Source organism: Scophthalmus maximus, chromosome 22 (assembly GCF_022379125.1).
Source record: "Scophthalmus maximus strain ysfricsl-2021 chromosome 22, ASM2237912v1, whole genome shotgun sequence".
NCBI classification, from domain to species: Eukaryota; Metazoa; Chordata; class Actinopteri; order Pleuronectiformes; family Scophthalmidae; genus Scophthalmus; species Scophthalmus maximus.
In genome coordinates, this window is record NC_061536.1 from 585364 (window position 1) to 598264 (window position 12901).

Here is a 12901-nt window from a genome sequence, read left to right on the forward strand (position 1 = left end):
ATCTATTTTTAAATTTTGAGCTATTGCTGTTATTACATGATTTACAAAATAGCTTCCATTATCACTGTAGATTCTTTCTGGTATCCCAAACCTTGGTATTATCTCTTTTACTAGCGCTTTCGCTACTGTTAGCGCATCAGGGGATGCTGTTGGGAATACTTCTACCCATTTGGTGAACATATCAATGATAACTAAACAATATTTCTTCCCTTCACATTTATTTAACTCTATGAAGTCCAAACAGATCATTTGGAATGGAAATTGTATTTTTGGAAATCTTCCTCTCTTTGGTCTCAAATTTCCTTGAGCATTGTATTTTGCACAGATAATACAGGCTGAACAAATTTTTTTGAATAGTTAGTAAATCCATATGCTGTAAACACCTTTTGTATGATTGCTACCATCCCTCCTGTTGAGACATGACTTAGTCCATGGCTCAATATTGCAGCATATCTAAAAAGGTTGTTTGGCAGAATAGGTTTTCCTTCTGGTCATACATAAAGCTCATCTTTAAGTGTTGCCCCTCTATTTTTCCATTTTTGTTTTTCTGAGTTTTGTGACACTTTCTGCATATCTCTCAATACTTCTTGGTCTATGTGTGGTTGTACGTTTTGTACTGTAAATATCTGTTGTTGCAGCTAGTTTTGCTGCTGCATCTGCTTTTGCATTACCGCTAGATACTGGGTCTTCTTTACCTGTGTGAGCGGAACATTTACATATTGCTACCTTTTTAGGTAGCCGAATGGCATCTAGTAAGGCTAGAATTAAATCTTTATGTGTAATATCTTTGCCTGTAGATGTTACCATCCCTCTGTTTTTCCGTTGTTGTGCAAACACATGGATTGTTGAAAATGCATACTGGCTATCAGTGTATATAGTTACAACTTTCCCCTTGGCTAATTTACATGCTTCAGTTAGTGCTACTATCTCAGCAGCTTGAGCTGAGTAGTTTCTTGGTAACGGTTCTGCTTTTAAGGTTTTATCCTGTGTCACTACTGCATAACCTGTAGCATTAGTCCCATCCTGCAATTTCCTGCTGGAGCCGTCTACAAAGAGTGTTAGCTCACTGTCTGCTAAAGGCACATCGATTAGATCTGCCCTCGGTAAAACTCTTTCCGAAATATCTGCTAGACAGTCATGTGGTTCTCCATCAATTGTGGTTGGCATTAGCGTAGATGGATTTAGAGTAGTACAGCGCTCTATGATCAAGTGAGGTTGAGACAAAAGCACAGTCATGCATGACAGATGTCTCGGTGGTGACAAATATGAGATCTTGTTCTGGAGTAGTATAACTGATACTTCATGTGGCACCTTCAAAGTTAGGGAATGAAGTAATACAATTGAAGCTGAGACTTGGACTGCCAAAGAGGCTGCCAAAACTGCCTGAACGCAGGGTGGTAATGCTCTAGCCACTGAGTCAAGTTTGGTTGAATAATAAGCTAACGGTCTGTTTTTTACTCCATGAGTCTGAGTAAGCACCGATGTCATAAAGCCGTCTTTGCAGTCTACTGTTTGGATAAAAGGTTTAGAATAATCTGGCAAACCTAATACTGCAGATCCAACAAGCAACTTTTTAACCTTTATAAATGCATTCTCTGCCTCTGGTGTCCAGGTCAAAAGGTCAGAGGCTGCCATGGGTTTATCATAGATTAGAGCTGTCAGAGGCGCAGTTACTTCAGCATAACTTGATATCCAGATTCTGCAAAAATTAGTCATACCTAAGAATGACATAATTTGCTTCTTTGTTTTTGGTTTTAGGGCCTGTAAAATTGCTGTTTTTCTTCCTTCATCTAGGTTCTTTCCCTCCTGTGAGAGATTGTAACCTAGATATTTAATAGTTGTCTGCCACAACTGTAACTTACCCTTGCTTACTCTATGTCCCTGTTCAGCGAGAAACTTAAGCAGAGCTATGATGTCCGTTTTACAATCTTCCTCTGTTGGAGATGCCAGCAAGATATCATCTACATTTAGCAATAATTGACTCCCTTGTGGTGGAATGAATTTAGCTAAGTTTGCTGACATAGCCTGGGAAAATATTGTTGGTGACTCACAATAGCCCTGTACTTTCAGCGTAACTTCTGGGTTTTTTTTTTCATCTCATATTAGCACTTCTAGTGTGCTCAACTCTAACACTTCCTCTTCAATTTCTTTATCTTCTTTCTTCTCCTTATCCCTGTCTGACCCTCTTTCTTCGCCTGGTCATGCTCGTTCCTGTCTTGTCCTGATAGGTCTGATAGCTGGGCGTTCTCTTTTTAGGACAATCTTGTGCCCAATGTCCCTCTTGTCCACACTCCCAACATTCAGTACCGTGACCTCTACCTCTACCTCTGCCTCGTCCTCGACCTCTTCCTCTGCCCCTTCCCTTATAACCACCTCTTCCACTATTTAACATCAATATTGTCGCACCATCTTCTTCTAAGATTAGTGCATGTCCTTTTTTGGCCTTCCTTTTATCTTTAAAGTGTTGTTCTGCATGTCTGGCGTATTCTAAAGTATTTTGTAAGCGGGCAGTGTGATGATCAACCATGTGTTTTGAGACGAAGCTGCTGATTTGGGGTTGGCTACCCTTTAAGAATGCGTTGGCCATGTCTTGTGGTACCTCAACCCCGCTGTGATTATCAAACACTTCCTTGAGCCTATGATAATAGTGATCTACGTCTTCATCATCCTTTTGAATGCACCTATTTATCTCTGTCCAATTTGCTCTAGCCTGATATCTGCCTCTCACACGTTCCTCTAGGTCAGTGAGTCTCTGCCTAAGGTTAGCGTCACCATATAGCAGTGGCCTTCCTTGATCGTCATTTGGATTCCAATTTCCGCAAATAAGGCACCAATCGTGTCCCATTATCTGTCTCATAACTCTCTCAATTTCGACCCCATTGAGTCTATAACTGGCATAGAGCCCTTCTACTCCTTCTATATAGGTGGCTACTTTTACTTTTGGATGATGTATGCCTTCCGTGGCTTTTTTAACATCCTCCGCGGTCCAAGGCCTGTATACATACATAGTTTAAATCTCCATCGTCTCCTGGGTTTGGGTTAGGGACCTGAATCATTGGTAGTAACACATTGACTTGGGGACGTTCCGCTCCACTAGCAGCACCTTTAAATGGGCTCATGGCCTGCCCTTTTGCTATAGCCCAATTGCCCCACCCATGTCCAGATCGTGTGTCACCCCCTGCCTGTTTTTGTAACACTATTGGCAGTATTGGTTCTTGCTGGGGTATCTCAGGGTATAGGGAGGAGGCTGTGGGAGGAGGATGTGGCTGTGGATCATCATCATATTCTGGAGGTGGAAGGTTTTGTCTAGATCTAACAACTGAATTTATATCCTCTTTGTCCTCCAACACCAGGGTTTCTTTACTCTTTGCTTTTGACTGGCCCCACTTTCTTTCATGGGCTTCAGCGAGCCACTCTCTGGCCTGACTTAATCCATTCTTTTTGTTTGATTTTGGATTAGTTAAGCCTATTTTTTTCGATGTCCTTCACTAATTTGTTACATCCTTCTACAGTGATTCTACCTGTAAACCTGAACTTCTTTTCCCATCTTTGCAAATATTTAATGTTTTTCTTATCTCTTATAAACATACATTTTGCATCTCCACTAAGTTCTAATTCTTGCTTTTTGCAACATTTGTTCCCTATTGTGCTATGTTTTGTCAACAGCCAGTCAGTTTGTATGACACTTTCGTTCGGAGCAACTGACCCAATCAGCAAAGATCTTTGGACGGTTTATGTTATCACCGTTAGGTTTCCGCTGTCTGTTTTTCTCTGCTGAGACACTGTCAACAATCCCCTTCAATGGCCAACCAGTTTGTATGGAATACACCCAAGCAACTGGTCTGATCAGTACGTTAATACTGAGACACCACTGAATCTCTATCTCCCAGTTTCACACAAAGACAAAAACATACAATACACAATGACAAAAACACACAACACACAAAGACAAACACACACAACAGTCGTCTTTCTATCGCGATACCTTAGTTCCTCGAACTATTTCCTTTTAACGTGTACACGGAGTTATTTATTTCCTGTAGTCTTCTCACACAGACTATGGACTACCACGCTACCTCAGAGAGTTTTGATCACAGTTTATTACTGCTGATCTCTTTCTCTATAGGTTTTTCTTTTAGCGCTTATCCTAATTTTGCGACTTTAATTATCTTACCTTCAATCGCTCAATTCTGTGTTCTCTTGTTTTGTTTCTTTTGGGTCCCGTCACCCTTCCACCCTCCAGTGGTGACTGGCCTCCCTTTACAACAATTCAGCTGGAGGTCTTTGTTTAGGAGTCCTCTGCTCCCCCGTGCACGGTTTCAGTCCCACTCCTGGAAGGTGGAAAGGATGTTGGGATCCGGCTTGAAGGACCAAGATGTTAGAATAATCTGAAATGAACACAGAAAGTTGAATTCGGTTTTTAGGCAAACAGTAACATTTAATACATACATATATTCTTGCTGCAAGGGGACAAGTCAATACAGCAGCACAGTGTCTGAGTACTGAGGTTGTCCAACGAATACAGGAGATGCAAGGATATTTAAGTATGATGGGCGGTTCCCATTTACAATGTATATCTGTGTGTTACTTATTTACAGACCAAGTTAAATGGCAGGTCCTGAGTTTCCTGAGTCGCATTCCAAGGTCATGCATGCCCTGAGGTGTTTCTGCCTTTATAGTGGACAACAGTAACCACAACATCACGTCTGTATACAAGATACCAATACAGACTCTTCTCTCTACGATCAGCATGTTCTTTTTAACTAGTTATAATACATATTTTTCGGACACACTCTTAAACAGTACATGAGCGATTTTGGTCTTTGCGATGCTTGGCGTTCTCATCACCCGAGAGAATATACCTTCTTTTCACCAGTCCACCACTCATATTCCCGCCTAGACTATTTTTTGGTTAGCAGGTCAATTATGACAGAAATTTCAGACACTCAGATTCACCCTATCACTATAGGGTGACAGTTTAAGGGTCTATCCATTAGTCCAGACCTAAACTTCTGGACGCTGAATGTGGGGGCCAGTCAGGAACCTGGCCCCAGTGGGGAGGACCAAGCCTCCCTATGACCTCCTCCACCTTCCCCCTTTGGTTATGTCTCACTACATGTATACACCCTTAGGACTTACCCCTCATTTTTAATCACACATTAGACACAGAGGGCTTGGGGGGTGGGAGGGGCACGTTGGGGAGCCTCACTATCTGCCAGTTGTGGGGTGCCAGTGTCGCAACTACCCTCCAAATTTTAACTGCACTTTAGTTACCACGCACCCTACCTCCACTCCACCATACAACACTTCACAAATCATGACACGCATCTAACATAATACAATACATTTACAGAGGCATGCAAGGGGGTGGGGGGGGGGGGGTCTCATTGGCCTCGTGTTCTGCCCCTGGAGCCCCGGGGCGTCGGGGCGCGTTGGGTTGGTGGCCGCCTTGCCTGGCCTGGGGTGGGTCAGGGGGGGGCGTGGCTCTTCTGGTGGGGGGTTGCACTCTGGACCCGGGGGTCTGGGGCCTTGGGCTTTTACTCATGTCTGAGGCGGGTGGCGTGCCTCGCCGGGGCCCTCTTTGACGGGGGTGGTGCTCCCGCTGTTTTCCCCTGCTGGCTCTCTTGCAGTGGGGGCGTGAAGTTGTCCCAGGGCCACAATGGCCGGTGTTGTCGCGGTGGGTTTTGGCCCTCTCCCTTGGGGGTGGTTGCCTGGGGGGGCTGGCCCCCCGTCCGGGGTCTTGGGCGGCCTCGGGTTCGCGGGACTCGGGGCCGCTGGCTCTGCCTGCGCTCGGGGGGGTGGCCTCTGGCTGGGCTGGGGGGCTGTCATACCTGGTTCCCCCGCGGTCCCGCTCTCTGGCGGCGGGGGGGCTTCCCAGCATGGCTCTCTGCTGTTCTCCCCTGGGGTGGGGCATGGCTGTCCAAGGGGCATGTGGTCTCGGGTCCTTGCGCTTTCGGGGGGTCCCGGGGTGCCCTGGCTACTGGGGTCCCTACCGCCTGCTGCTGGGGTCGGTGCATCGCTGTTGTGGCGTCCCGCTCTCACTAACTAATTAACTACATTCTGTGACAGGCTTATGCACACTCACACACACACACACGTTCACACACACACACACACATAGACACAAACACTCACACATAGACACAGACATAAACACTCACACATAGACACATACACAGACACACACACAAACAAATCTAAGTTGTCCATGGTTATCAACAGGTAGAATTACTCTTTATGCTTTTAATTAAGTTATTTATTTAAATCTATTGTTATTATTCTAGTTCTCATGGCTGTGCGGTATTGTTTATTCATTTTGCCCGACTGTTCCTCCTTTTCATTTTCCCTCAGTTGTTTTATTATATCAACTGTTTATTGCAGTTGTTCGGTTTTGTTTGTTTGTCTTTCTCCACCCCAAGTCCCCCTCCCCGTTCTCTTGCTGGTTTCGTTGCTTTGTGCAATTGTTGTTCTCCTCTGTTGTTTTCTTTTGTCCCCACCCCCCATCCCCGTTCTCTTGCAGGTATGGTCCTTTCTCTGTGGTGTCTGTTTGTGTGGTGTTTGTGCCCTCAGCCCCATTTCTGTCCCTCTGTCCAGCCCGGTGACAAATCATAACATAACTAAAAAGATGATAAACAGACAAGGGAGTATATTAAAACTCTCTTGTTAAAGTAAAAACCGTTTGGCACAACAAGGTATTCAGCTACTCATACTGTATACCAGGCTGCGGGGCAGGACAGGTTAAAAAAATAAATAAAAATAAAAATGGAAAGAGAAAAATTAGGAGGCAAGATCTATAAGAGCTTTATGCTCTTTTAAACAATTGTGTGCTTTAGTAAAGAATTTAATCATAAACACAGGCTGTATCGATATGAATGATGATCACCACCATTATTATCCTTACAACTTATAATTCAACTTATAAGTTTGGTGGGGCAGTTAGAGCATTTGGGGGAGCATTGCCAGGCCCGTCCAGGAGACGTGAACAACATGGTCCACTGTTTTGGTAGTGATGTTTATAGTTTATTTGTATCCCATTGAAGGATCAGTCAAGACAACAGTTTGCCACGAAAAATACTGCTCATACTAATACAAGCTCTCTACAGTTTCTAACTTTTCTAAGTTCTGAAAGTAGCTAAGTGGGAAGTTTGATCACAGGGTGACGTCAAACAGTCAATCAAGTCAAGGCAGTTTGCTTTACAGATTGTACGAGGGCTTTACAATATGTATGGTTTACGACAACCTTTAACCTTGCAAGTCTTGTCTTAAACAAATGATTAAAACAAACTTCCCAGACATGATCAAGGTAAGCATTGTCCTTTATATTCCATTCTGCTATAATAGTGGTTTCATGTAATGGTTTGTGCTGTGTCTGCATGCAAAAGTACAAAATAGTGGAAACCTATGCCAGTGGAGTGAGTAACATTCACATCAAAATGTTTGAAAGAAACTCGCCTCAAATTCCTGCGGGAGTTTTCTAGTGTCAATATCTTGAAATGTTGCAGGAAGAAAAAAAAGAGACTTTTCCCCATCTGAACTATGCTCTTCACAATGGTGTAGATGACAATAATACGCTCTGGCTGTGTGCAGTGGATAGGCCAATGAATCGTACCCTGGGTGGGCTCCTTTATCCCAAGGGACCATAGGTTTTTGGTTGTGTGTGGTAGAGAGTGAGGTGCTGCAGAAGCAGGGAGTTCTACCTCCGTTAGCAAATTGATCAAATTATTCCTCACCATCATTCACTTGCTTACTCCTTCCAGCATGAAACACACACACTTAAGCACAGACTTATACCCACGCCTGCATACCTTCACACCTGCCTGCCTCTAATCGGCATCTAACCTTGGCTCACTTTCAGACGCTGTTTATTTGAGTGGCAGAATATTTATTTTTCTCCCCAGATTTTGTAGTCTGAAACACTGACATATGAGTCAAACAGCTCTGCCCGGAGACAAATAAGAACCTGTGTCTCTCGCTTCACATCAATTTAAGGCCTCCAGTCTTTACCAAATGTCTTTTTAATGAAAACTGCTTTGTCTCATCACTCAGTGAGTGTCTAATAGCTCCTGTATTGCTGCAGGTACCAGGGAGAGGTATGTCTGGAGGCAGAACCTAGGACCGAGAAAAATGTCACACACAAGGCACTAACACACACTCATTCATACACAATTACAAACACCTTACATTTCAGCCTCATTTAGTATACAGCAAATCCATAAGTGCATGCAATTAGTTTGTATCTGGTTCCCATGACAATGAGGAACAATGTGAGTTTTCCAAGCAATATATTTCTGAGTTTGTTTAATCATCAGAGACTGGGAGGTGTGGGAAAAAAAAACTGGAACTGGAATTTTTCAATAAAATGTAATTGCTAGTGAGGACTATGGTTTCAAAATCTACATGAATGAGAGTATGTTCACATAATCATGCATGGCAGGTGAAAATTGCATTAGTGTTAACTGGCATTGTACATGCCAAATCAAGGCACAGTTCTCCTTCTGTACCCTCCCCTCCTCTCCTTCTCCTTTCTTTCCCTCTGCATCTGTCTCTCTGTTATATTCTGTTCAGCAGGATTCTTGTCCTAGACCTCGGCCATGTCCTCGCCGTGTGTTCGTTTATTCAGAGGGAGAAAACAGTCGTGAGTTCAATGCATTCAATCAAATCATGTTTATTTGCTCCAAGCAATAACAATACTTACAGAGTCTCTGGGTTTCTGTCTCACGAGTCACCAACCAGGGCTTGATCGCGCAGAGGACAGGAACCTGGTACAATGCGGTGCAGTCTGTACGTGGGTGAAACGCATGACTATGTGTCTGGACTTATCATAATCGTTATTGTGTAATTATTTTGCTGTCCTAGGCTAAATTTGTTCTGAGCGGAACAATTTGTTCTGAGCGGCACATCTTGTGACATCTACTGTCTGTATGTTAATTAGTCTTATGCACGTAGTGCAGGCTCTGCAAGCTTTGTTATAAAATCTTAAGTATAATGTAAGTCAAGCTATATAGGTGTCAGTATTTATTTAGCTATATGTTATTTCAGTATTTAGCTATATGTCATTAATTAGCTATATGTTAGTTCAGTGCAAAGTGTTATATCAGTACAATTCTCGTGTCTGCCTTTGCTCCCATTTCCTCTCCGTTCATTGTCTGTCCTCTCCTCACCGGCCCCTCCTCTCCCATTACTCAACTTTCCTCTCTGAGTAGAGGATTTGCTTGCTGATCCTGATCCCACACACAAAAGTTAATCAGTTTCCTCTCTCATCCGGCCTGAATCGTCCCCCTTCAGAATTCCTGTGCGATTCCATGCCAAAACCGAACTGTTAACCATTATCAGCCATTCATCCCTAATCTTTGGCTCTCTTATGTCCACTCCTCATGTCGCAGCATGGATATACTGGAGACAACATTACGATTTCAGGGCCCCTGTAAGTGAGCCTAAGTAAAGTTAGCTGAATTTGTTTAAGCGGTCTGTAAGCATGTGAATGCAGAGAAATGTAGTTTAAGTATAACCCATGGGGGATACTTAAAGTACACCAGCTCAAATATTTGGGTGTTTTTATTAGACTTGACTGATTATTTTATACATTTTGTGTCGTGACCATTGAAAGTGCAGTTATGGCTCACTCCCCTTTCATTAGATAGAGGGCTGGTCTAGTTGTCCTAAAATAATAGCTAACGAGATGATACTGTCCAAAGGGAGCATGTAGCAATGTTGTAGCTCTGTGAGACTGTATTCATAGCTTCAAGTTAACAGCTTATTTTAGCATTTGAACCTGTTCAAGGACAATGTTCACATGCTGATCTTTAACATGTACTCACAATCTTAGCTTAGCATGTTAGCATGACAACACAGATTAAATGTTGTGAATTAAAACTTTGATTCCATTCACCATATTCACATGGTGGCCATTTTCCTTTGACATCATGCAGGGTGGGAAACTCAAATGCTGCTAGCAAAATAATAAAGTCATAGCATAGTCATAGCATCAAAAACTGAAGCCATTCAGATTTTCATTCCAGAATTTCTCTTTTAAGTTGCTGATCAATCGGGATGGCAGTGAAATGAAAAAAATGGCAAATTTCCTCTTGCAACTTGGAGTACAGCTGTACAACATTATCATTTTTTAGTTTTTGAGCTTCCCTATCTGAGCATAACGTCAGAGAAAAAAAATGGCCGCCAAGGGAATTTGGAGAATAATGGTCTGACATGAAAAGTCAGGGGGATCACCAAAGTTATTACCATCCATATAGTCTGGGAACTTTGAATCTAGTTATGCAACTTATGGTGGCAGGTCACTGGTTGGACTTTTCATTGTATTCTGCAAAGATTTCACTTACACCTCAAATGTAAATGACATTGTTTAGCTCTTTATGAACACATTTTGAAACCAAAAACCTAACTTTGTGTAGACTGAGGCAGACATAACTTATGCTGTTCTTTTAATTGCAAAGCTCAGTATGTTTTAGAGGTTTGTTGACAAGATATATCCCCTTCAATTCATGCTTTAATGATGACAAATGCCATTTAGCATAAAACAAGAGAATGATGCGAGTATTGAACAAGGTTGTAGTTCTTTTATTCCTGAGAGTTAGGGTAACTGCTTTTGATGCACAGAATTGCTGTGCATATACTTCCAGCGTTGTCAGCCGCCTCCCAAGAGCACTGCCTATTCTTACTTTAAATTAGCTGCCTCGTTAAAAACCTCCGACCTCCTACAGCTGTCTCACTTAAGTTCCACTTTTTGTCTGTTTTCCCAGCTTAATTTTTTCTTCTCTTTACACATCCAAAAAAGCAAACCTGTTTGTTCTCGTTACACTTCTGCTCACATCTATTTTTCTGCTTTTGCGTAACAATCTGCTTAAACGTGCTGCTTTTGTTGTTCTTCCTCCTGTTTCCCACACATACACATAAGCTATCAAAGAAAAAGAAGAAGAAAAAAACACTGTGTTGAACACCTTTTCCACACATGTATTTACTGCAAATAGAGGATGCTAACTTTTCTTTTGCATACTGAAAGATGATAAGTTGTTCAAACCAATCAAACAGAGTCAGATCTCAATTCTTGTCTGGCTTCATGTTTCAATGTTTTTTTTGAATTCCTCAAACTGAGCTCCAAGATAAATCAACTATCCCATTCACCCATCAATACACTGAGAAAACCACTGCTGCAAGAACACAGCACAGATGTGTGTGTGTGTGTGTGTGTGTGTGTGTGTGTGTGTGTGTGTCTCTGTGTCTGTGAAAAAAAGTATTAGTGTTACCTCACAAAAGAAGGAATCATTCCAATTGCATCCTGGTTTGCAGCAAAGGAATAAAGGGCTCTACTTTGAATACTTTAAATAATTAAGAGGGGTAGTTTGATATTGAAGCCAGTGTTGGTACTGTAGATTTGATGCAGGGTCAGCTTTTATAGAGACATTCCAGAAATCAAAGCTCTTTTTGACGTACCTAAGCATGACAGAAATCCTTGATGGAAACATTAGACAAGGCTTGGATCAATACACTCCTATTGGTTTGCAGTCCACTCACCTGGGACATGTTCTCTTTGTCAGCCAGGGAGGGAAAAAATTATGGGATGTTTGATTGATTGATGTAGAGATTAATGGGAGAAGGTGGTATTGATGTAGAGATTAATGGGAGAAGGTGGTAGAGACTAGCAGACGAATGCAGCTTTAAATCAGAGCAACCTTTTTTTTTCACCCTCCAAGAGCAAGCTTTGATGACTCGTATGAAACAGGCCGGGTTTGTGACAGCAAGGAGCATTTTGGCAATGAGTTCTGACTGGAAGTATGCATTAGGTGAGTCATAAATAAGTCATGTCAAGGACAGGGCTCCTTAACACAGCCTTCAGCAAGATGACAGTGAGGATGACATCAAACCTGCCACTCCAGTGATCTCCCGGCTTGTCTGGATATCTTAGGTGCTTCTGTCAGCTTTGGAGGTGATAAATGATTGTTGAAATATGAGTTGATATCTCTCCTCCATGATGCTGTAAGCCGAGATATGTGACAAAAATCTGCCACTTCTTCTGATTCTCCCATCTGTGTTCTTCCCATTTATTATCTTATTTAAAAAGGCCCTCTTTTATAATTATAACATCTGCCTCAAATAAATGTATCTGAAAAAATGAGTGGAACACGAGAAAAATTCTCCCAACATATACTGTTGTCAATCAGTATTCAGGGCACATGGCAAGTGTGTTGGATGCATGTATTCCTTAATAGATGTAATTACTACAATTACATCTCTGACAGGCCCCTATTACCCCATATAATGTTATTTTATTTTCTTGGACCAAGGGATATTGATTTTTCTGAGCAGGCTGCCTGGCCCACATTGAAATGGATAGATTGTCATGCCTGGGTTTCTTGGATTATCTGCAAGAGGCATGTGCACTGGCTGATTTTCTTGAAAATTGCATCTTATACCTTACCGTGTCAATCAGAGGCGAAACAATAAAGACTCTGGCAGAAGGAGAACGAAAGACAGCGCCAGGAAAAAGATACGGAGGAATACATTTACTGATTAGGAAAATGCACAGTTTAGTTTGGCCTTAGTGTGATCTCCTGAGTGCTATCTCAGAATGAGTTGCCTTTCGTAGAGTGCAGACACTTTAATGCTTTGCTCCCGTATCTGCTTGCATTTTTCTGTTTAAACTTATCTTTTTTCTTTTTTGTCTTCGGCACAAGGATTCCTAAATCACTGGGACTTTCGATTTTGTAGATAAAGTAGGCTATTGCCATTTTCAAATATTTTTAAGACCAACTCATTATTATAGGAGTGTAGCCTACTGATAGCACAACCCTGTGCTACAGTATCTGGAGACGTTACACTAATTAGTGGCAAGATGTCTCCCTTCTCCTCGGATGACTACCACAAACATTACAGAAGATTGCAGTAC

At 42.3% G+C, this 12901-nt stretch overlaps 1 protein-coding gene across 1 annotated transcript; it reads right to left on the bottom strand.

The window, feature by feature from the left end:
• Nucleotides 1-5347: 5347 nt before the first annotated feature.
• Nucleotides 5348-5914, bottom strand: LOC118292509 (basic salivary proline-rich protein 1-like). The gene has a single exon (XM_035621496.1). The coding sequence runs from the start codon at nucleotides 5912-5914 to the stop codon at nucleotides 5348-5350; it is 567 nt and encodes a 188-aa protein (XP_035477389.1).
• Between the last annotated feature and the right edge of the window lie 6987 nt (nucleotides 5915-12901).